This window comes from Lontra canadensis, unplaced genomic scaffold (genome assembly GCF_010015895.1).
Source record: "Lontra canadensis isolate GAN:19392208 unplaced genomic scaffold, GSC_riverotter_1.0 scaffold22, whole genome shotgun sequence".
NCBI classification, from domain to species: Eukaryota; Metazoa; Chordata; class Mammalia; order Carnivora; family Mustelidae; genus Lontra; species Lontra canadensis.
Window position 1 is genome coordinate 5789993 of NW_022631016.1, and position 24947 is coordinate 5814939.

At 49.2% G+C, this 24947-nt stretch overlaps 2 protein-coding genes across 4 annotated transcripts in view; one reads left to right on the plus strand and one right to left on the minus strand.

The window, feature by feature from the left end:
- Window positions 1-2414: 2414 nt before the first annotated feature.
- Window positions 2415-12434, minus strand: FASTKD3 (FAST kinase domains 3). The gene is made up of 7 exons (XM_032861858.1): window positions 12410-12434; window positions 10085-11543; window positions 9384-9469; window positions 6369-6543; window positions 5119-5188; window positions 3708-3822; window positions 2415-2766 (listed from the first exon to the last, which is right to left on the minus strand). Exons 2-7 carry the CDS (start codon window positions 11523-11525, stop codon window positions 2668-2670), a joined length of 1986 nt encoding a protein of 661 aa, XP_032717749.1. The 5' UTR covers window positions 11526-11543; window positions 12410-12434; the 3' UTR covers window positions 2415-2667.
- A 1497-nt stretch (window positions 12435-13931) lies between these two features.
- The window catches only part of MTRR (5-methyltetrahydrofolate-homocysteine methyltransferase reductase), a 28394-nt gene continuing 17378 nt past the window's right edge, over window positions 13932-24947 (plus strand). For 2 of the 3 annotated variants that reach the window (XM_032861859.1, XM_032861861.1), the window contains exons 1-5: window positions 13932-13969; window positions 14627-14787; window positions 16505-16658; window positions 18013-18130; window positions 20671-21055. In XM_032861859.1, the coding sequence (XP_032717750.1) occupies window positions 14659-14787; window positions 16505-16658; window positions 18013-18130; window positions 20671-21055 (786 nt within the window). In that variant the 5' untranslated portion in view covers window positions 13932-13969; window positions 14627-14658. Of the gene's footprint in view, window positions 13970-14573; window positions 14788-16504; window positions 16659-18012; window positions 18131-20670; window positions 21056-24947 lie in introns of those variants that run through there. The other variant, XM_032861860.1, reaches the window with a different exon arrangement.

Genomic DNA, 24947 nt, shown 5'->3' on the forward strand with positions numbered 1-24947 from the left:
CTGGGGACGAGGGAGTCATGGGGACAGGTGGGCGGTACAGTGAGGTTGGCCTGAAGGCCAGAAAGGGGGCAGCGAGGTTGTGTCGGCACAGGACATGGCAGCCTCCAGGGACTGCTCCCCGTCCCACCTCCCTCTGCCTGCTGTCCTTCCTTCTCGGCAGTCGGAGGCAGGCCCTTCTCTAGCTCACAGACTGGGGCCTTACTCGGCTCTGGGTACTCCTCCAAGTGTTTAATGTATTTTGACTAATTCTCATCTCAACCTGTTGAACTGTGCCCCCCCCCCCCAAAGCTAACCCCTAGTACCGGTGACTACGCCCTTAGTTGGACATAGGGTCTCTGCAGATCAAATTAAGATGAGGTCATTAGGGTGGGTTCTGATCCCATATGGCTTGAGTCCTTGTAAAAACAGCAGAGTTTGGGCCAGAAAAACATGCACAGGGAGAGCAGCTGTGTGAACATAGAGACCGGAGGGACACAGCCACACGCCAAGAGTGCTGGGGCTGCTGGAAGCTGGAAGCAGCAAGAACACATCCTCCCCTAGAGTCTGCGGAGGGAGCGTCGTCCTGCTGACACCGACGGCCGCCTTCTAGCCCCCAGAGCCATGAGAAAATAAGTTTCTGCCATTTCAAGCTGCCCCGTTTGTGGTACTTTGTTGTGGCCGCCCCGAAAGCTATTCACAACCCTGTTACGACTTATGATCAACCCCGTGGCCACGGAGGCCCAAGGCCATCTGTCAGCAGGTGGGAAAGCTGGAGCCCAGGCTGGAGTCTCAGCCACTGAGCTCTACTGAGCCTCAAGGCTAGACTGGAACCTTCTTTCATCTCTCGTGATGGATGAAACGGGCAGGACACTCAAGCTCGCAGAGCTGATGCACGAACCTGCAAAGTGGGAACAAAACCCAGATCTGAAGGCCGGGGACTCGCAGGAGCTCGGCTGTGGAGCTCAGCGGGGGCTTGGCGTGGGCAGAGCGCGCGGAGGAGCGGGGCTCCCTGATGGGGCTCGGACTCGCTGGTGGAAGAGCCTGGGCCCCACTCCAGAGCTCAACCCACTCCACCCGCCGGCATCCTCGTCCTCTTCTTCCCCGAAACTTTAACCTGACCTCAGAGGGGTGAGGATGTGAGGGCCTGCCCCTCCCAGAGGAACTAGCTTGTGGACCCCGGAAGTAGGGGCGGGGCAGGCCGGGTGAAGACGTCCAGTCGGCGTGGCGAGGGTATATCCACTGGGTGAATTAGGATTCACTCGGCTACCTGTGTAGCGGCGGGGCTCAACCCCCCCCATAAAGGTTGGTCTGCGAGGCTGGCGGGGGGAGTGGAAGGAGAGCTGTCAGAAGAAGAAGGAAGGAGCAGAGAGGGGAGCGGCGGGAGCAGCAGAGGAGTCGGCGGGAGCAGAAGAAAGAGAGCTGTGACAGCTCTTGTGAGAGCTGTGACAGTGTGACAGCGCTTGTCAGAGCTAGACCCGCCATTGCACCGGAGCCACCAGCGGACCCGAGCCGCCGGCAGCTCCGACGCCTGCAGCCCCGCCCACACCGCGGCTTCGCCAGCGGCGCCCCGGAGAGCAGCGGAGCCACCTGCAGCGGAGATGCCAGAGGTCCGGACACCAGCGGCCCGGCTGACACACAGCGGGGAACGGCCTAGACGCCAGCAACCTCGCTGCGAATGGCCTTGCTGCCAGGAGCGGCCTTGATACCCTGAGCCACAGCCTCGCTGGAGCTGCGCCATTCCGGGGAGCGGCTTCATCTGGAAGAGGCTTCCTCGGTGAGCAGCCCTGAGGAGCGACCTCATCAGCTGCGGCCTCGTCCTGGGAGTGGCCTCGTCCAGAGCGGCCTCATCTACAGAAAGGCCTAATCAGAGCAACCCGTTGGGAGCGGACTTACCGGGATCTTCGTCGTCACCTTTTCGTAAGAGACAGCCTGACCGGTCAGTTTGATTTTGATGCTTGGCGTGAAATAAAGCTTTGTTTGATTTTTGCTTTAATCAGTCTCGTTCTTTGGTCACGGACCCTAACAGAGGACGCATCTGGCCCGGGGGACAGTCTGATTTATTCCTGATTCAAAACTCAGAAGCTTCTCTCTCTCAACCAAAAGCCCCACCCCAAGCCCCACCTAAAGACATTAACTTTTACATCTTTACACCTTAGAAGAATAAATAGCTCCATTTCCAAAGGAAAACATTCTCTTATTAACTAAAGAGTCATTTCTGCATAATTCTGTAACTTTCCATTTCTATGCTTAGTCGTAGTCTCTTTTCCATTGTTCTTTCTCCTGACCACGTATAACTGCCTCTAACAAAGCAGAAAGAGGGAAATAGACAAGATTTCTTCCTTATGCTTGTTATAAGAGGAAGCGAAGGTCTCAAAAGGAAATACTTTCAGTCAGCAAATAACTACCATAAAACAAAGATTTAAAAGTAAGGACACTTATTACGTTCCTTTATTGTACTCGACCAATAGCTTCATGTATAAAAGTCCCTCTAAAAGTATTAAATAAAAATAAAAATTTATTTTAAATTTACCACTGGTAAGTGTATACACAGTATAAGGAAAACTAGACCCTTTCCAGATCACCACAGTCCATGAACAAACGGCTAATTCACAATGTTTGTTCTGGTTTTGTCCTGAGTCCCATGAAAACACCAGTTCTTCTGAGTCCTAAAGCCAGTCTTCCTTCCTGTTACCAACGAACGCCCACCTTTTGAGGAAATAGTTTTCTTTGTAAATACTCCACCAATTCCACTCTTGATTTTAGCAACTCAATCTCATAATAGGGGATCTGTAAAGGGAGGGAAATAAAAGACATCATAACGGGTCACATTGTGAAGTCACCTTGGTGTCCTGGTTTCCTGAACCTGCCCCCGTGGCAGAGTGCAGGCTCCTGGGAGGCGAGGCTTACAGTCCTTCGCTGTGTGGCCCCAGAGCCTCCAACAGCAGCTGGCACACAGCTGGCACATAACTGGGACTCCGGGAGCCTGAACACGCGGGAACAGTGGTGCTCTAGGGCCAGCGGGAGGACAGCTGGAGCCAGAGCATGGATACTCAGAACAGCAGTGTCCAGTCTGATGGGGGAGGCAGCACGGGCAGAGGTAGAGCCTGTGGGGGCACGGGGGCGGGGGTGGCGGGAAAGGGGCCACGGAGCTCGGGGTGGCGGGCCTGCTGTGGAGGGTCCTGACACTCAGGTGCAGAGGGCTTCTCGCTTTCTCCCGTGAGCGGTGAATGAAAAATAAAGGCTCTGGACATGCAGTGGGGTGCGGGCTTGAGAACATCTGGGGACGCAGCTGAAACACGGCGTGGGGAAGGAACCAGACAGGACAGCAGCCACCGGGCAGCTCCAGGCACCTTCCTCGCAGAAGCCCCTGGTGGGCTGCGGCTGACGCAACTGCGAGCAAGGGCTGAGGCACAAGGGTGGGAGAGGATCCTGGATTTAACGGGTCCTCTCATCTACTCCCGGCCGTTGAATCGGGGGGAACGAAAGCAAAACAGATATTCTAATAATTTAGAAATTCTAGAAGCAGAGGTTAGCATAGCTTATGGAGAATACAGGGACAGAAGGTGTGAATGTTCTATATTTCACATATACATACAGAGATTAAGCCTAATGAACAGAGTTGGCATTTAAACTAGATGGAAGATTCTGTTGTCCACTGGGACCAGCGCCCTGGAAAAGCCAATTGCAAGCAGCAACTGCTTTTGGAGCGAAGGCACCTGAAGTCCTACCTGCACCACGCAGAAACCAAGCAGGCGCAGGTGTCTCTGTTTCATGGCTTCCTTTCCCAGTAAGTGTTTGGTATTCAGAGAAAACCTGTTTGGATCATCAATGCACAGCGCTACCCTGAAAAATTGGAGGGAGAAACTTAATTTTTTATTATTTTTTAAAATCCTTTATTTAAATTCAGTTTCGTTAACAGTGTATTATTAGTTTCAGAGGTAGAGGCCAGGGACTCCCCGGTTGTGTGCATCAGACTCCCAGTGCTCATTACATCGAGTGCCCCCCTTAATGCCCATCACCCAGTTACCCTGTCCCCCTACCCACCCCCAGCAACCCTCAGTTTGTTCTCCAGTTAAGAATTTCTTATGGTTTGCCTCCCTCTTTCCCCTGCTTTCCTATGTTCATCTGCTCATTTGTTTCTTAAATTCCACATAAGTGAAATCATACAGTATTTGTCTTTCTCTGGTTGACTTATCTTGCTTAGCATAATACCCCCTAGCTCCAGCCACGTTGCGAATGGTCATCCTTTCTGATGGCTGAGTAATAGTCCACTGTGTATGTACACACCACATCGTCTTTATCCATTCATCTGCCAGTGGGCATCTGGGCTTTTCCCACAGTTTGGCTTTTGTGGACATTGCTGCTATGAACATTGGGGTACACGTGCCCCTTTGGATCACTATGTTTGCATCCTTTGGGTAAATACCGAATAGTGTGGTTACTAGGTCATAGGTTAGCTCTATTTTTATCATCTTAAGGAACCTCCTGTTTTCCAGAGTGGTTGCACCAGCTTGCATTCCCACCAACAGTGTAGGAAGGTTCCCCTTTCTCCACATGCTCACCAACACCTGTCATTTCCTATCCTGTTAATTTTAGCCATTCTGACTGGTGTGAGGTGGTATCTCAGTGTGGTTTTGATTTGTATTTCCCTGATGCCAAGTGATGTTGAACATTTTTCCATGGGTCTGTTGGCCATTTGTGTGTCTTCTTTGGAGAAGTGTCTGCTCATGTCTTCTGCCCTTCTTGACTGGATTATTTGTTTTTTGGGTATTGAGTTTGAGAAGTTCTTTACAGGTTTTGGATACTAGCTCTTTATCTGATAAGAGGGGGAAATTTAATTTTTAAGACAATCCAAAATACTTATATATTCTTAGTGGCACAGATTCGCTTGGGATTCGGTTATTCCTCTATGTCGGCATTATTTTCAGTAACTCACGGGTGTGCTATCCTTTCCTGTGTTGCAACGGCACTCAAGTTTATTAACATTAATGTCTATGTTACACGAATTTCCACAGTCGGGATGCTGCATGCCAGTGTCTTCACTTCTAGAACCTCGTCTACTCTCCCACCCTGGGAAAACAGCATCGGTTACCAAGCCTGCCAAGTCTCGCCACATCAAACCACACCAGTTTTCTTTACCTCTTATGCACATCTTCATTGACTGTAAATGGCAGTACTAATCCTTCTTCGTCTAATTTAATTTCAACATCTGGTGAGAGAAGAAAGGAAACATTCTCCGTCTGATACCCTCACAAACACTACACACCTGTCCTCCTCCTCCTTCTGTTCTGAATTCTTCCACACTGTGATGGACCAGCCGGGCTGCAGTCTGCGAAGTAATGACCACACCAGACCATGGTGAGGATTTCACTTTAACCAGCTCTACAATCACCCAAGTCAGCCTTAAGTTAAGGACGCTCCGCCATGAGAAAACCAGGAGTGGAGTCCTCTAGATACCGGGCATGACAAGAACCTCGCCTTTCTTCTTCTCCTTCTGTAGAAAGTGGTGGCAATCCTTCAACCCAGAGAGTGAAGGAAGCCCTTTAAGCAAAGCAGGAGTATAACCTCTGCAAGTTAAAACTTTCATCACTGCGGCTCCCAGAGCCTCCCAGAGCAAAGCCTCCTGCACCCTGATGTGTGGGCGCCGGGCATAGCGGACCACCGCTTCCTTCCCTCTGACATCCTGCCATTCCTTCTGTAGAAAGAGCCCATGTGAAGAAGGTGAGCTATGATCACCTGAAACCGATAAGACACTGTCACCTTTGAGCTGATTTTCTTTTATTCATTAATTAAGAAAAAAAACCGTGACAGGCATAAGAACGTGAACTCTCCGGTCAGCCCTGTGCAACAGAACTTTCTGTTGCAAAGCAGGTATTTTCACCTTTGCTGTCCACCACGGCATCCACCAGCCTCCTGGGTGTTTAAGTGCTTGATGTGTGGCTCATGCAACCAAGGACTGAACTGTGGATGGGTTTTCAATCGAAGTTGATGGAAACTTAAGTAGCCACAAGTACTACTGGCCGCTGCATTGGCCAGCACTGCCCTGGATGACAGCAGCTAACAGGGACGCAGCACGTACTACATTCCAGGTATCACTCTACACTCTCCCTTGGTCCTTATGCAATTCTGGGTCACTGTGCTTCTTACATTCATTTTACAGAAAAGAAGCAAGCAGAGAAAGGTTACTCTGCCCAGAGACATTCCACTACCACATGAGACTCCCCTGACTGGACTGCACCGCCCTACCCCCACCCCGTGTTCCAATGTGCCTTCAGGGAAGGGCCGCCTCTGCTACATTTCCAGACCTTGCAGGGGCGACTAAATCCACAGATTCCCAAAGAGGACAGCATGTTGAGGCTGCTCAGGCACAGCAAACCCCTACTACTTACCTATTGTGTAACAATACGGCGTTAACACTTTCGGAGCAAAATACAGTCTTGCTCCCAAAAGGTCAACCAGTCCAATCTTCACAAATTTGTAAAGCTGGAAATCCACAGGAGTCTCCAGGGAAGAACATGGAGTAAGAAATGATCTCACTCGGTATTTAGGAAGAAGTTTCTGACCCTAAAAATTGGATGTTTAAACATGAGAAAGGAAGAAACGATATAAAACAAGAAAATAAATCCAATAGTTCAATGTATATTATAAATACGATTTAAAAGTAGTCAGTGGGGGCACCCGGGTGGCTCAGGGGGTTAAAGCCTCTGCCTTCGGCTCAGGTCATGATCTCAGGGTCCTGGGATCGAGCCCCACATTGGGCTCTCTGCTCAGCAGGGAGCCTGCTTCCCCCTCTCTCTCTGCCTGCCTCTCTGCCTGCTTGTGATCTCTGTCTCTCTCTGTCAAATAAATAAATAAAATATTTTTAAAAAAATAAAAAAAATAAATAAAAGTAGTCAGTGGTCACAGAAAGAAAGGGAGGGGTGGAACAACAATGCTATTACAGCTCCAGAAACATCTTTGAAACTCTTAGAATTACTTTAAGGGCCTTGAGGACACTCATGTTTTCAATAGAGGACAGTATGAAAAAGGTGACATTTCAAATCAGGGAAAAAAGGATGGCTATGTAGTAAATGCTGCAACTAGTAATCCACCTGGGAACGAGCTAAGTGAGAGTTCCAGCGTGCACTGTGGACTGTCATAAATTCCAGGTGAGTTAAAGAGCTAGATACAGAAAGGGAAATGATACTTTTGGAAAATTTAGAAAAATATTTATACTACCTTAGGACAGGTAAAATATTCTCAGTGAGAGAAGAAACCTTAAAAGATGGATAGATTTTACTACAGAAAACTTAAAAATTTTTATATAGTAGAAAGATACCATAAACAATGTTAAATTAAAATTAAAAAGTAAGAACTATAGGGGCACCTGGGTGGCTCAATTAAGCATCCAACTGTTGATTTTCAGCTTAGAATCTCAGGGTCCTGAGATGGAGCCCACCGCCGCAGGCTGTGTTCAGTGTGGGGTCTGCTTATGTTTCTCCCTCTCCCTCCCTCTCTGCATCTGCTCCTCCCCCGCACCACACACATGCACACACGCAACGTATCAAAAAAAAAAAAAAAATTAAGAACTACAAACCAGGAGGGCACCTGGGTGGCTCAGTGGGTTAAGCCTCTGCCTTCAGCCCATGTTATGATCTCAGCGTCCTGGGATCCAGCCTGCATTGGGCTCTCTGCTCAGTGGGAAACCTGCCTCCCCCACCCACCCCTCTGCCTGCCTCTCTGCCTACTTGTGATCTCTCTCTCTGTGTCAAATAAATAAATAAAATCTTAAAAAAAAAAAAAAAGAATTACAAACCAGGAGAAAAAATGTACAACATACACAGATATACAGGAACTAATATCTCCATCTTGCAATGTGTTCTAGGATGAGACAAAGAAAAAAAGGACAAGCAACCAAACAGGAACGTGAGTCAAGAAACGGATTCAAAGAGGATTCGTAGCAAACGTAAATGACCAGGAAGCACTGTGGAAATACATGCAACTCGTTATTGCTCATAAAAATGCAATTTAAACATGTGACACAGTAGTCTTCTTCATGGAGCCGAATGGTAACAATTAAAGGACTGATAACACGCAGCGACAGAGGGGCAGGGCCATGGCCGGGGAAGGGACATCTACAGCCATCAGGGCCAACAAGTGTGTGGGTAAGTCAGTCATCTCACTTTCAGGAATCCAGTCTCTAGACTGAAAAACAAAAAGGCTCCAGTAGGGAAGGACACGTAAGAATGTTCACTATAGCCCGCTGACGGAGAGAAACGCTGGGGAAAAACCTGCGAGTCCAACAATGATGGAACAGAATAAATATCTGGAAATGGCATGCCATTCTTAAAAAGAGTGCATGTCACCTTTGTGTACTGTGCCCAAGGAATGTCCATGATGTACTGTGTATACATAAAAGCATACTGTCCTTGCAGTAGCCCCATTCCAAGGCAAGAGAGAAACCAGGACAGTATTCGTGCCTTTGTGTCCATTTGGACATAAAAACTGCTGTCAACACTGCTCCTTCAGGGATGGAAGGAGGCTGGGGTAAGTCATTGCTCTTAACATGCCTTAGCATTGCTGAAGTTGCTTTAAACAAAATAGTTGGCGGTGGGGGGGGCATGGGGGTGGCCCGGTTGGTTAAGCATCTGCCTTCGACTCCGGTCATGATCCTGGGGTCCTGGGATGGGGCCCTGCATCGGGCTCCCTGCTCAGCAGGGAGCCTGCTTCCTCCTCTCTTGCTGCTGCTCCCGCTGCTTGTGCTCTCCCTCCCTCCCTGTCAAATACATAAATAAAACCTTAAAAAAAAAAAAAGAAGAAGAAAATAGTGGTATCTCCATTCTTACACCTTACTCTGAAATGAGCTACTCTTAAAGGTGAATCAGTGTGGCCCGGAGGACCAGGCAAAATGAGCAAGTCTGGAGATGCCATCTGGGATCCCACACACGGGGCCTGAATAAGTCAGGACGGTGACTCCCTAGAGGTCTAGACGGGAAGCACAACCGGCACCTCAACTAAACAGAGAAGAGGGAAATTTCTGGTCTGGCTTAAAAATGTACTTGCAATCATTTAGGATTTGCTCAGTCCAGAGATTCGCACGTTTGTATCCAACAGCTGTGGGAGCGCTAAAGCCCTTCGCAGCCCTCAGAGGAAATCTAGGGGCGCTCTGACTGCGGCACTTGATGAAATCTTCTAAGACACCCCGCAGCAGGAAACGGTCCTTCAAAGACCAGATGACAGCAATGGGGCCAATTTATCAAAGAAAAGGTTACCTGGTGGCAAGTAACTCCAAGTGAACGAACATCCTGCTTTGTGACGTGGTTACTGAGACAGATCAAAAGAGGACAAGCTTCAAAGACTGGGGGTGGGGACACGAAGAACGCTGCCTCCACGGCGGAATCAGGCAGCACGGCTCTTGCTCTTACCTTATAGAAAGGGCATTCTAGGACCGAGGTTAAGTACAGTTGGGTCAGCTGTGCGAGGCTCAGTCTGTCCAAATAGGATTCTTCACCTGAAATAAAAAGCGTTCCGGTTGTGGTTACGTTTGGATTTTGGTCTGTGTGATGACAGAAACATCCAGGAACATACAACGTACACTACCCACTCTGGGAGGCACGTACTTTTAAATGACCCTGGCAGAAGAACGTGTCAGAGCTAAGCACGCTTGCCATCCGTGCGATCTCGTTTTAACTTCCAAGTAACTCAAGCTCCAAACGACAAAATATAATTAAAAGAAACAGGTATGTTAAAACCAGTACGGAGTCCCTTGAACTGGAGACGTGGACACCTGACATGTCTGGGGGGCCATCCACTGAGATGACCGACGCCAGCCCGTCAAAACCGGGAAGTCTCCAGTTGCCCTCACAGCTTCTGACACTGTGACTGTGACTGGGGCCACGTCATCCCACAAGACTCAGGCTGGCAGTCTGTTGAGCCAAAACTGTTTTCCCTGTGTGTATTCCATCACCCTGGAACTCTGTGTTTTGATTCGCACCTGACACTCTTATTAAGGTTATTACGGAAGAGGAAAGAGGGGCACATTGCTCAGTGTATGGGCAGATAGGCGCTTCAAAAACCTCACACGTTCTGGAGTTAATTTCCCCACTCGAAGTTATAACCAACCCACCTTGCAGCTTTTGAAGAAAATAAGGGCTGAATATTTTTGCCATGAAGTTGACCGGATGGCATTCAATTAGAGAACACGAATGGAGAATTTTCAGTAGTGTTTTGGGTGGAAAATAATTGAAATGAGTGAGCAACGTGTTTTCTAGCTTTCTAAAGAAAGCAGAGGCATTCGGGGGCAAGTAATTGAGTTTTCCAAATGGTTCGATTAACTCAGAGATCTGATGAGGTGAAAATTTTTCTGATTGGCAAACAAAGGTTTCTGCCACTGCATCGAGGATGGGTTTTGAAAGAATCCGCTTCCTACTGCAGTACTCCGTGACCTTGCTGACAACCTCAGGATCCAAAGTGAGACACACTGAGGCTACATGCTGCTCGAGGGCTTTTGTAAAAAATCTGTCGTTGTGCCCAAAGTATATGAAAGCCTCTAAGACTTTTCTGAGCTCTTCATTAGTAAAACGAGGGATATGCCTCACAACATATTTTCCCAACTTTATAACCAGAGGAAGTGCCTGGGTTTGATCAAGAACCACCAGGGCACTGAGGATTTGGCTCATTGATGTTGGAGTCAAGCTGTAAACTACGGACAGAGAAAAGTTGTTTAGCTTATTAAGCAATGCTTGGTGTTGGCCCACTTTTTCAGTACAAGCCTGCAGGATTCTATAAAGAGCCACGATATCCTCAGGGGTAAATTCTTCCAACTTTTCCCTTTTCAGCTGACCTATCACCAGTTCTAGCGTTGCACAGCCCGGCCCCTGTAGTTTGATCAGACTTTCCCCAAGAATACAAAGACTGTGGACTTCCAGGCCACCCCCTTTGAGGCGACGCTGGCATTCTGCCACCAGGCTCAGAACCAAGCTACTGTGGGGATCCACATGCAACAGAGTCAGAGCTTGCAAAGTGGTCACCAAAACCGTGTCCGGCAGACCTGAGGGTTCCTGTTCACACTGAATGCATAGTGCCTGAAAGACACGGTTCTTTAGTATTTCTTTTGGCAGCTTTTCATCACCATCTTTTCTCTCCACTTCACAAATCCGCTGTAAGGCGCCTGCTGCTAGAGTATCAGACAAAGTCTGCAGTTTGCAGCTTATAAAACTCAACACTTCTTCCGAGGACGTGAAGCTGTTTAGTCTCCTGTAAAACGTCTGCTCATCCACACTTGTAAGACTTTGTTCAGGCCTATCCCAGTCGTGTGCTTCAGAGAACATGGGCTCACCAGCCGGATGAAGGTCATTTCCGTTTTCTGAATGGAAGTTTTTACAACAGCCGTGATGGAACCTGACCCCGAGAGGCTCAGCCTGCGGTGAACAGAACCACAGACACAGACGCTCCTCGGCTACCTTGTGAACATGAATTATAGGATGGTTTTTCAGAGCGGCCAGAGCTCCGTGGATCCGAAAATCAGACAAATGGCAAAGGTTCCTCCACAAGGTAATTAAGGCCATGCCATCAGATTCTCCACTCTTGATTTACAACTAAAGGAAATAAAAAAACATGGTCAAATACATACAGCGCAAAATCCAACCACATGAATGCTTAAGAAACCGAGCAGGAGTACTGGTGACAAGTGACTCATAAACACAAGTTCCCAAACATCAGTCTCTGCATCAGCAGCTTGGAAAAGCGGCTGGCACCTAAGAGTAATACCCCCTGCCACCTGGTATCCTCCCGCCTCCCCCTGCTTTGCCAGTAGAGCTAACCCTCACCATACAAGGCATCAAGTACTTCTACCCATTCTACAGATGAGAAAACTGAGCCCAAAGAGGTTATCTTATCCGGTTTGCACAGCTCAGCCGTGGCAGAGCTGGGACTCACACTCGGGAGGTCTACACCCCAAACACGCCTCCTGCCTGTTGGCTGACAGCACTGTGTTTGGTAAAATACACCCAAAAGGAGCAACGGGTAAAAGGGCCCAAATCCGTAGAGGTCAACGCAAAGCAAGGCTCAAACACGTGAAAAACGCCCGAGGCGTCGCTTTCCTCTCGAAGTTAAGATCCGGCCAGGGCCGAGGAAGAACGGGGTCTAGTTTGGGGAAAAAGGCAGATTTGAAAGAAGTGAAACGATGCAGCGCACGAAGGGAGAAGATGAGAATTCCGTGTCCCCCTAAAGGCTCGCGTGGGACTTGGGGACACGTGTGCAGGCCAGAGAGACGGGGCGCCCCAGGAACCGCGTCTTCTAGGAGTGAAAGGACCCCACGCGCCGGGCGGACCCGGGAACCTGCGCTCCAGCCCGGGGAGTGCAGGGGCGGCGGCCGGAGAGGAGCGGGAGGGCCATGGCGACACGGACACCTCGGCAGCGCCGCGGGCTCACGTACGCGGGGCCCGGACACCTACCGCGCTGGGACACCTACGGCGCTTAGAGCGCGGGAGCTCCGAGCGGCGCCGAGCCACCGGAACCTCGTGGGCCTCCGTACTCGCATTCCTTAGCGGACGCCCCACCCCCAGCAGCCCGGCGCACGCGCAGAGAGAAGGCCACACCCCCGCGCCGGGAGCGCTGTGATTGGCTCCGTTCCTTCCCGAGCTCCTTCTTGGTCTTGGGCGCAAGAAAGGTGTGCGCCGTGACGGAGCGCGCGGCGCGGGAGCAGCCTCGCGTTCCTACTCTTGCCCCGCGTGTTTCCGGCTGGGCGCGGTCAGCGGACACCGCTGGCTGCGGTTCTCCGGACTCTCAGTCCGCCCAGTTGGAGCCCGCGGGGAGGCAGTACGGGTAGGGGAAGGCACCGGCCTCTGCGCCCGCACGTCCCTCTCGCGGCCGGGCTGGGCCCTCACGGGTAGGGTCAGGAACCGGGCCGGGTTGGGCGGAGAGCGGCTGGGCGGGCTGCGCCGGAGGCTGGGTCCTGGGTCTCCCGTCGCCGCCGGGGAGCGGGTCGGGCCCCGCCGCGGCGTTGGAACGGGCGGTGCGGTCCCCGCGGGTCCCTGTGGGCGCCTCCGTGGGCGTCTGTGTCCCGAACACTTCCCTAGACTGGAGGGCGAGGGGACCCAAGGGGGCGTCGGAAAGGGGTGCGGCAGCGGGGGTCACGCGGGGTGCTGCTCCCCGGCTTCTTCGCCTGCAGGTGCCGGGCGGGTGCCGGGGATCCGCCTCTGAGTAACGGGGGTCACAGACCTTTGTAAGGTGGTGGTGGGCCTGAGGGGTTCCTCCTCCTCGGGAGCGCCCGGGGCTGTGCATGGCGCCCAGGAAGAGCTCGAGGCCCTTAGCTGTGGTGACGGTAAGCGGTGACATTTCCATCACTGCATTTCCACAGTTGTCGCTGAGCCCAAAATGTGTGCTGTCTTCGTAGCAGGCATTTATTCGTTGGTTCGGCTGACTTACTGAACGCCTGCTCCGTGCCAGGCAGTGTCCTGTTCCCTAAGGGCATCCCGTGCGTTCAGTGTTCCCTAACACAATCCTTTTAATTTCTTTGTGGCTTAATTTATCCCTGGACGTACCTGGTCAATGGACATAAAACTCCTGATGGTCCATTCCGAAACGCCAGGATTTGATACTGATTCATGGAAATCTGCCCCTAGAAGTTGGCAGTCAGTCCCCCAGTTTTGTTATTATTTTTTTAAGTTTAATTTACTGAGTAATCTCTACACCCATTGCGGTGCTGGAAGTTCACCACCCGGGGATAAGGGTCTCACACTCTGGACTGAGCCAGCCAGGCGCCCTCCAGTGCCCCAGCTTTAGATCCTGGATGGGGATAGCAAAACAAGTCTGTGAGAGTCCCGTGTCTTACTCCTGGTTTTCTCTTCAGGAAACACGTTTTGAGCTTGAGCGGATTGGAAATGTTTCCTCCCTCTCCATACATGTATACGTGTGCACTCGCGTGTGTGTATCTGATACTGAAGTAGAGCAGGGTATGTAGCTTGATCAGTGTCACTGCTGCGATTAGCTTATTTGGCATTTGGAGCAGGTCGGAACAGAATCGTATACTTCCAATGGAATTTTTACATTTAAAAAAAAAAAAAACATGTACTCCTCTGAGAGCGAGAGCACGCGTACAAGTTGAGGAAGAGGAGAAGCAGACTCTCTGTGGGCGCAGGGAGACTGCCTCAGGGCTCCATCCCAGGGCTCGGAGTTTATGACCTGAGCTGAAGGCAGGTGCTTAACCGACTGAGCCTCCCAGGCGCCCCATTGCGTTTGTTAACATAAAAACATCAGATTTATTGAGCACTGCTGTGTCTCTGCTGTGGCGCAGATCTTCACAGCTGGCCGGGGGTGCTCTTAACCCCATTTCAAGGGCGAGGGAGCTGAGGCACAGACCAGTGGAAAAGCTTGCCTGAAGTTCTGCCATCATGCATGACGGACGCCGGATTCGAATGCGAGGAGTCGGACCCCACTATCCGGTTTCTGAGCTGTGGATTTAGAACTTTACTCCTGTATTCTCCCTGGTTGGATGAATTCTCTTTTTTAGACTCGCTGAGAATTACGCTAACGTACTTAGAGAAGCCTGCGTCGTATTACGTGTGGATGTTGTCGGAGTCTTTTAGAAAGACTGTGAGGGAGAACAGCTGTGGTGTATGCCTCAGTTAGGAACGAAGAACATCCCTCTGTCTCTTCTGTTCCACAGTGTGTTGAAGCTGTAGCACATGCCGTGAGGCGATGAGGAGGTTTTTGTTACTCTATGCTACACAGAAAGGACAAGCGAAGGCCATAGCGGAAGAAATATGTGAAAAAGCATTCGTACATGGATTTTCCGCAGATCTTCACTGTATTAGTGAGTCAGATAAGGTGAGTGGCTTCTCATGGATTTTACTGTTTTATGCTCAGAGTATGTTGGTTGGTAGGTGACGTTAAACAGCAAAGTAGGCTGCTAAATGTCTCCATACTCCCTTTTCTTTCAACACTTAGAAACTTATTTTATCAACTCTTGTTAAGATTTGTCATTTTTTTAACATACAAGTGTACATTTGAATTTGACCCAACAGTTTCAAAAGCCAAAACAAGTAACCACTCAACTGTGAGGGGTAGTAGTGGCGCTTCCTTTCTCTCTCGTTGGCTGTGAGAACCAAACAGATGAGTGCTTGCACTTGTGTGTTTCCCAACTCACGAATCCTAAGTGCCCCATTTGCATTTCCTCAAAATAAAGACTTTGCCATTCATGTCAGAGTTCCTCCAAGGGAAGGACTATGCAGTTCTTTTCTGGACTACAATTTAAAGCAGGAGTGGAAGGTTCTAGAGAAGATTCAGCTTCTTTACGGCAGGGAATGCTTATTTTTAGGCTCAGTCTCTGCAGAAATTCCTACCTAAGGTTATGGAAGATTGTAACAGATCTGTATTCTTCTTTCAGTTAGTGTGATTGAGTTTTCTGGATTTTACTGTCTTATACAAGTCAGTCTGTAGCAACTAGCAGGAGCTTTTTATATAAGGACAAGTTGATGTGCCAGCCACTAACACTTTAAAAATTTCCCTCAGTACTTTAAAAATTAACCTCAGTGTAGCCGGTATACTCAAGTTCATAGTCTCCTCTGGCCTTTTCCACAACTGTAGTTCAAAGGACTAGACTGTCAGCAGCACAAGTGAATTATAAACTCCCCTCATAGGAGAACCTTCATGTTTCTGTATGTGTCAGGGTCAAGATGACTCCAGATGTAGCCACTCACCCACCAGGGAGCATCCTGGAGGATACCACCAGTCCGCAGTTTCTGTAATCCTACAGCAACTTCGGTGTTGGTGTGGAGGGTGCCACATGCTAGAATATAATCTGAATCTGTTATTGTAAACAAAAAGTTGTCAGCACCATATAACTAGCCCTGATTTGGCCCCTCGGACTCACCTCACCACCTAGGCCAGCAGCTATTTGAACCTTAGGTGAATGCTACCAGTCATGTTAGCGGTCCTGATTGCTCTCCCCAGCTCATTGGTTTCTCTAGTTCTTGATCCAAGTTTAAACAGATAGCTGTCTACTTGCTAGGTCATGGTAGTCCTTTTTAAGACAAAGTTACATGAACTGTAAAAGTTCACTACACAGGGTGCGCTGTCTCCTGTAAGCATTGAATCACCTGGTAATCTGTTACCTCAAATCCTTGTATCAGCATGAAGAAGAAGTGAATCCCTCAGTCAGATTCGATGATACACATGAGCAGTAGAGATCATGGAGTCATTAGGAAGAGAGACGGTGAAGTGTCTCTTTGGAATATTTAAATTAGGTCAGGTTTATAGTGAAGAAACTTATCTGTAAGTTGCCGAGTTTTCTGCCAATGGTTTCCATTTACCCCCTCCATATTCCCAGCTCCCAGGATCCGGAAGGGGTGAGGAGTGGGCCAGGTTCCATGGTACCTGAGGAGTAACGCTTGCACTCCCCCTCCTCATCCTCTGTGCTGTGAAGCCTCGTGCAGCACAGATGCCTGGTTCTGGATAGAGGAGACCTCGCTGGTTGCCTTGCTGATGTGTTAAGTCAGAACTATGTGTAGCCGTAGATCCCTGACACGTGGTCCTCGTTTTGTAGTATGATCTGAAAACTGAAACAGCGCCTCTCGTTGTGGTTGTTTCCACCACGGGCACTGGAGACCCACCCGACACTGCGCGCAAGTTCGTGAAAGCAATACAGGACAAGGCCCTGCCGGGAGACTTCCTTGCTCATCTGCGCTACGGATTACTGGGTATGGACCGTGTTTGCGTTCTGCCTGTCCTCAGTTATTCCTGGTTTAATTCTGGTATCTGAATGTATCCTTCAAAACCATGATATATAGTTGTGTAGATTTTGTTGTTGGTTTTCTGTTTACGGTTACATGTTTTATATTTCTATGGTGTCCTGTGTTCTGTGAATGCCTCCCCTATCTTCACCCCATAGCAGCTCCTCTGTGGAGCCCCTGGAATAGCATTTTTTTTTTTTTTTTAAGATTTTTATTTATTTGACAGTGGAAGAGGGAACAGAAGCAGAGGGAGTGGGAGAGAGGGAAGCAGGCCTCCTGCTGAGCAGGGAGCCCGGATGCGGGGCTCGATCCCAGGACCCTGGGATCATGACCTGAGCCGAAGGCAGACACTCGATGGCTGAGCCACCCAGGCGCCCCATTTACATTTTTTTATTCAAGTTTTTTCTAATTTCTTTTTTCAAGAATGAACATGTATGTGTTGCTTTAAAAAATTCCTCAAAAAAGGTATCAACCATTCTAGTCACTGTTAGGCCATTTATGGACCCCCCCTCCCATGCCCACCACAATTGCTTACCCTGTTCTTTTTATGAAAGTATGTGGAGATGATTAAACAACTGAGAAATTAACACTTTTAACCTTAAATTTTTAACCAAGTATGAAAATGTTAGTCCATTTTCTTGTCAGGAAACATAGGAGTTCCTAATTCACCTAACACAGAAATACAGGAAATAATTATGTTGCAGACGTACTTGTCTACACTCTCAATTAGGGGTCAGTAAAATCAATAAAGGGCCAGAAGAGAACTGTCTTAGGCATTGCAGACCATGTGTTCTTTGTAACAACTACTTAACTCTGTTGTTGCAACTGGAGAGCTGCCCTAAACTATGTGAACAAATGGGCTTGGCTGTGTTCCAGCACGACTTTATAAAGACAGTCCAGGGGGCACCTGGGTGGCTCAGTCCAGGAGTTGTATTTGGCCCACAGCATGTAGTTTGCAGACCTGTGTGCACGAGAGCAGAAGTCTGCAAATACAGATACTATGTTTTTTTTCTTAAACCTATCTAATTCTTTTAAGATTTCCATATTTTTTCACAGATTCATGTAAACAAAAATGTGAAAGTATTTGTTAACAGTGGCCAAGAAGTGTTTCTGTTTTGATGGGTCTGTTACTGTAATACTGTAAAATAGAAGGCAAATATTTGCATACTTAGTATTTACCCAAGGAAAACCTCGGGAGACATGAAGGTGTGCATTATTAATCAGAGCATAGAATGGTATTGTTTTAAATATTTGTTCTGTATATCTTCTTTAAATTTAAACCTTACTGTGTGTGCACCGATAATCCGTTTGGGCTCCCTAGGGCTGGGTGATTCCGAATACACGTACTTCTGCAACGGCGGGAAGATCATTGACAAGCGACTTCAGGAGCTGGGTGCCAGACATTTCTACGACACTGGCCATGCGGATGACAGCGTGGGGTAAGAGCAGTGTGCTTCCCCTCCACATTTCCAGTCAGTCCCTCTCTGTACTGTATGAAAGCTTGTGAGTTTATGAAATATGATGACTTTTGATTTAGCACTGAAGCTTTTATTTTGAAAGTTATTTTCCTTTTTCTAGCTTTTTTTAGCCCTAGGACCAAAGATCAGCCAGAGCTTGATTTCCATATTCTGTTGACTTTCAGTGCCTCCAGATTCTGCTAAGAGAAGACATCTGTAAAGATGCCCTGGGATAGTTAGCTCTGTCAACAAAATGTGGAGGCATTTGTAGAAGTCCGCATGTTCTTTAGGAACTTTGATAGCCTGCGTGTTGGCTTTCTGCTGTGCACACACAGGGACTGGATGCGGGTCCTCGCGTGGAGGCCTCCCATCACGCCCGGCATCCCTGGCAGTGAGCACAGGCCAGAAGCGTTCACGCGCCGGCACACTGTGTTCCCTGGCTCTCTCTTTACCGTCTTAATGGCCGCTTGCCCTCATGCCAGCCAGAAATATAATTCCTATTTCCATTAGTTCACTGGTGGTTTTACAGCTCAGCATTTCACCTTCTGTGCCACCTTTGAAATCCTCTTGATGTGTTTATTCAGAGATCGAATAGATGTTGTCCTACAACTAAGTTTATCATTCAGCCTCTGGCTGTTTCAGCAGATGACAGCTGACCACCTGACCTTTTTTTTTCTTTTCCTACGTGGTGTGCATATTCTCACCCACTTGATCTTTGTTTATGAATGACGACAAATTCAGCACATGCCGCGCTTTTCTGCATAGCACCACCTTGCTCGGGTCTACTGGAAACACTTCTCTTTCTGCTTAGCCCACCCTCCGCTCCGTCATGCTCCGTGAGGGCGACGCGCTGGTCTTTTCCCACGGCCCAGTGCGTATGTTCTTGATCATGACGAAGCTCTGCCGTGTTGCCTCGCGTGTTCACCTTCTAGTCTTGTCTCCCTTTATGTTGATTTCTTTGTGTGTGTTTTTTGTTTTTTGCCAGAGTCATGTTGCCTTTATTTATTGTCTTGTATGAGCCATGTGCTTGCTAACTTCTTACAGAACCCACTGGGCCTGTCACTGAGTCCACATTTTCCTTCTCTTCAGAGTCTTTCCGTTGCCCTGTTCGTTTACTGGATCCAGCGTTAAAATTCTTGAAAGTGTTTTTTATCAACCTGTAGCTCATCAATTTTCAGCCTAACTACCTCTCTTGAGTTTGCCCTCTTCTAAAATTATTTTTAAGGAGATACCCTGGTGTAGTGTAGCAGCCCCCACACTGATGGGGACAAGGATGCAGAGTGGGGTCCAGTCGCCTGCCTGCAGATTCTTGATAACCAACCGCCTTCACGGAGCACTGAAATCTTGGTCGTGTTACTTACTTGTGTGCTCCACTTTCTCCCTCTGTGAGAGGGGATAATAGTGTGTATCGTGGAAAATTTGGGGGAGGAACAAATGACTTGATGCAGGTTGTCCTCTTAGAGTAATACTTGCCCTGTTGTAAGTGTGCCGTGAACATTAGCTCTCCTGCTGGAGGTGTTAGCGACTTAATATTTTTGAGCTGCGAAGATGGCGTTTTAAATGTAGCTGTCATTGCTGAACCCAGAGTTTTATGTCCTTGCTTTCCCAAAGGCTCTGACGGATGTATGTGTTCTAATGAGATTGTAGCCAGAGTCCTAATAAGACAGAAGTCTGAAATGTGCCTTTTCCTGTCATTTAACTTTATGAATTAGGATTTACTTGATTCCTCCTTTGAGTTGTGATTAAAAATGAAAAGGCTGTGATTTCCAAGATTCTGATGCATGGTTTCTTACTTGTTCAGTTAAAGTTTCTCCGTTCAGGGAATATAGGGGTACTATTGTTGGCTTGCCCTACTTTGTCTGTAGTAAATATGCTACCAGATTCTAAAACTTATCTATGATTCATTCAGCTTTCCTACAGGAATCTTAGGTTTTCTTTCTCTTGTGTTCAGACGCCCTGAAAATTTCATCAGAAATGTTCAGAACCAGTTCAAGGTTTGAACTCTTTACTTAGAATACCTAGCATTAATCCAGAGGGATTTCTTGGTGATATTTTAATCTGTAGGGGAAAAAAAATTCACTAAATTAGGGGGAAGAAATGATGTTGCATTTGACATATGTAATTATCATGTGATACTAGAGTAGGCTTGGATTTGGGATAAGTCCTGTTAGCCTCATCAGAATTTCACAGGCCTACTTAAAATTACAACTTCTTAAAATAGTACCAACTATATTTTAGGAAGTTAAGAGCAATCCCATTCCTGTTACTTATTATTGAAATGGCTTCATTTCGGTTCTGACCTTTATCTATGCTCAATTTTTTTACAGCTGAAGTTCTGATGAACACACTGTAATGCTTTTAACTTAATCATAGGTATGTTTTGTATTCTGAATAGTCATTATATTTATTGTTTTTAACATTTGCATAGCGTTCTGCCAAGTAGACTGCCATTATCCCATGATTTTGTCTTTAAATGGAGAACTTAGGCATTTTTTTTTTCTTTTTTTATTGCAACAACCCAGTTTAGAACTTGTGGTGGAGCCATGGATTGATGGACTCTGGGCTGCCCTCACGAAACACTTTACATCCAGTAGAGGAAAAGCGGAGAGGACCGGCGCTCTCAGGGTGGCATTGGATGCCTCCCGAAGGATGGATCCTCTGAAACCAGAATTACGACACATTGAATCACAAGTTGAACTTCTGAGATTAGGTGATCCAGGGAGAAGGGATTCTGAGGCGTGGGGACAGAATGCAGCGGACGGAAGTCTGTCAGGTGCTCCAGCGGCGGAGTCGGAGTCCGAGTCCTCGCTCACCCGCTCGGAACCGCCGCTCTCACAGGCGGCCCTGAGCACCCCCGCCGCGCCGCCCGAGTACCTGCACGTGCGCCTGCAGGAGTCTCTGGGCCGGGTAAGTGCTTCCCCCCGGGCCCCGGCTCCAGAACGTCCGCTTCCCAGAGCAGCCGCTTCGTCGTCGTTCCTGCATTGCAGCAGGGGTCCGCGAGCCGGCCTGTGGGGCAGGTGCGTGCCTCGGAAGTAAGGCTTACTGGGACCCAGGCCTGCGCGTCCGTTCCCGTGCGGCCCGTGGCTGCTTCTGTGCCACCGCGGCGGGGCTCGCGGTGGGGGTCCCTGGAGGCGGGTGCGCCTGAGATGGTTACTGTCTGGCCCCTTCCAGAGAAAGTGCCTGGGCAGAAGCGCTTGCATAACGTCACTTCTGTCTTTGAAGCAGGAGTGGCTAAGAGCTCAGTTTCTCTGTCATTTTGGAGAATTAATTTGTTTCTTCATTTCGATGTGGGTCGGGGGATGGCAGGTGGTGTGGGCACTCAGGAAATGACCTCAGCTACACTTGAAGCGTGACTTCACAGCAGAATCGCTTTTCCAGCAGAGGCTTTGTGCCCTCGGTGCTCCACTTTGGGGATTATTCTTTTTCTTGGTGACATTTTACAGCCTGGTTTTTGCCTATATTAAGTCATTTTTTTGTCAGGTGTGTTTTTTCTCTTAATAAAGAAGTGTCCTTAAAGTAGTCTCTAAATTTTGAGCATTAAGTTGATGAACAACTCATTTCTCCTCAGCACTGCCAGCGTGTGGCACCCTGACACTTATTCCATCAGGCCGAGACTCGGTTTCCACCGCAGCCCGTCTTTCCGGAGAGCCACGCCCTCCTTCTCTAGAGTGGCCCACGGTGGGGCTCCCCGTGGACTGTCTCCCATAAACCTCCCCACGGCGCAGGATTGCGATTTCTTGTTTCTTGATTTCTTATTTTGATGAAGCAAGGCGAGACATTTTAGAAGCAATTTAAGTACAACTGTCTAGCCTGTTAGAACTGTTGGCCAGCACCTGATAGGATAATGGTTTTTTAACATCTGCTTATGGTGTTTTCCTAGAGCATTCAGGCAAACGTGTTTATAGAAACAGCTGTCAGGTGTTTTCCACTTACGCTCCATTATTGTGCAAATTGTTTAGTTAAGCGAGGTACTTAGGGTAAGTACATTTTTTCAGGCTTGGGAGTAGGTGGGAGTGATGAGTGAGCCTCTGGCTGGACAGCGGGTGGGGGTGGCATGGGCAGGGTGAGAGCCCCCGTTGCAGGCCGCAAGGACAGTGCATGTGGCAGAGGCACGTGAACGTGGTTTGTCCGACGGGCCGCTTCAGGAGGAGGGTCTGAGAAGGCTTGGGGTATGGCACAGGTCATTTAAGAGGCTTCAGTGCTGGTAATGTGGTGGAGAGAGATTAAGATCTCACCCAGTTAATGCGTATTCGTGTACATCTGCTCAAGGGATACGCTTAGATGACAAGGGGTTGGAAAAAGATTTGGGGGCGTCCTCTTGGGATCCTCACATTAGGGAACTGAGAAGGGGAGGAGGAAGCAGCACTGGGCAGAGCGGGCATTGAGCCTCCATGTCCTCTCAGCCAGTCCCGCTCCCCACAGCGTCAGTTCCCCAGCGCTGGTGTCTCATAACCTGTGGGGTTTCTGGATCTTGTGGTGCAGGCCGCAGGGGCTCTCGTCCACACCATCGCTCAGACCTGCCGCACAGCCCTTTCCTGCTTGGGGCCCCTCTCACAGCTGGCTGCCTGTTGTGTCACCGGGTGCGTGGGTCGGCACTGTCATCCCAGGTGTGGAAAGTGCTGCTGCTTGCAGGTCCTGAAGGGCCTACCAGCTCTTCTCCCGCTCTCCAGGGGAAGTGAGGTACAAGACGCACTAGTGTGTCCTGTACTGGGGGGGGCGTCCTGACGTGCCTCAGGCTGCCGGACTCCTGGAAACTACTTAGAGCACTGGCCTCTCAGTCTGCACAGGGCCTGGGCCTTTCCAGAAACTCCCACACACTGGCCACTTTGCACGTTGCATGTGAGTCGGTAGTGGGTAGTGGGTAGCATAATGTTCCTAATGTCGTGGGCTGGCGTGACGTTCTGCTGAAGGTCCAGATGTTCTGCGTTGATTCAGGCTGTCCTGAAACAGCTGGCAGGAGCATTAGCACAATCTGGTGGCAAAATGGTAAATGGAAATTGTTCCAAGTGAAAGTGTGGTCCTCTGTAGGGATAGAGATGGAAAAGAGCCCAGCGCTCACTCTGTCCACATGCCCTGTGCCTGAGGCCATATTAATCCGCTCTAGCAAAGGAAACCATCTGACGTGGAGGCCGTCACTGGGCTACTGCTTGTGTTCCTTGCGGTTCATTGTTCTCCCCCAGCATCAGCCGGTTGCGTGCGAGGACCAGGTTGGTGAGTTAGATGGAGACCGTCCCTGGTCCTGTACATTTTTAGGGGGAGTATTGATATAGTATTGATACCTGCCATTCCTCAGGATGGAGTATTTTTCACTTTCTACTTGGGTGAGCGGAGAGGACAGCGTCAAATTTAGAGGCTTCCTCTTGGCCTCTCCACTGTACAGCCCTTAGCCACGGGCCAAGAACTGAGTGGACCCGTGGAACCAGACCTGGCCCAGGATTCCCGTTTACAGCCTGGCCCTGTAGGTCCCACTCTAGTATGTGGCCCATGATGACACTTTGGGTTCCTGGGTGACAGCATAGCTGGACCCTCCTCTAGCAGTTCCTGGAGTATCTGGGTATTCCCCTTGGCCCAGTGTATGTTTACCCCCTGAAAGCACTTTACCGAGTGTGATCTCTGCGATGTTGCTGAGTCTCCCCCACCACCTCCCCTACCCATGGGAGACTGCGTTCAGCCACCCCTCCAGCCTTCCTGCTGGGATACTTCTGCCTCTCTCCAACACCCCGCAGGACTTTGCTGACTAAGTGCTTCCACGTCCCTCTGTTCTTTGGTGGACCGCCTTTCCCCTTACTCTTGGCCCAGTCTGTTAGCTGTGGCCAGCAGAGCGGCCAGCCCTGAACTTCTCCATGATGTCGGTGCCCCTCACCAGCACTGTCCTGTCGGCCTTGGCAATGGAGTATGCTCTGGGCCCTCCAGGGAGCATCAGTGTCCCATAGGTTTTGGCTCTTCATAGTTTCATCCGCTCTACTCTGTCCACTTCTCTGAGCCTTTTACTCCGGTCATCTGGTGCTGGCCATGGAACTGTCAGCAGTTCTTCCTCATTTAGTGTGGACTTGAGCTTCCTGCTTGGCCTCGTAACCATCTCTAGAGGCTGTTGCCAATGTGTTAAAGCCAGTATCCTGAGGTAGTGCTCCCCGTGAGCAAAACTTCTCTGTCCAGGTTGACATCCTACGCTTGTTGGCCCGGGACCTCAACGTTCCATCTGGTCTTTGCGGGTGCGGTTGCTGTGTCCTGCACTCTCTTCAGAGCACAGCCCCTCTCCTGCCTTAGCTGGACCAGCCCATCTGAGGCCTGGTGTGTCGTGACTTAAGCTTTACTGGCCCAGCAGCCAGGAGAGGAGATGGGATGCAGGAGTGGGGATATGGGCCTGTCTCGCAGGACGGAGGTCTGAATGCAAGGAGGACATTCTTGCTCTTCATAGGAAGAAGTAGTCACTTGTGCAGGCTCAGCAGGTTCAAGGAAATCTAGGGATTCAAGATTTTTAACCCACATGTCCCTCTCCCAGCTGCCACAGGCCGTTCTTTGCCTGTCCAAGTCAGGCCTTAGCATTCTAGCAGGCAAGAGATGAGCAGCTTCTTCACGTGCTACAGAGCTGTCCTCTGGCTCACACTTAGTGCTTAATTGTTGGTTAATTTTTCTCAGTTTTTTTGCGTTTTCTCCAGAGGTATCATGGAAGGCTGGCAATGCCCACAATTCTGCAGGCCTTATCAGTGCCATTTCCCCATAGATCTCAAGCACCAGCTACTGCGTATACTCTAATGCCTTCCCTCTTATGGTGTATCATCCCACTTAGCTCTTGCAC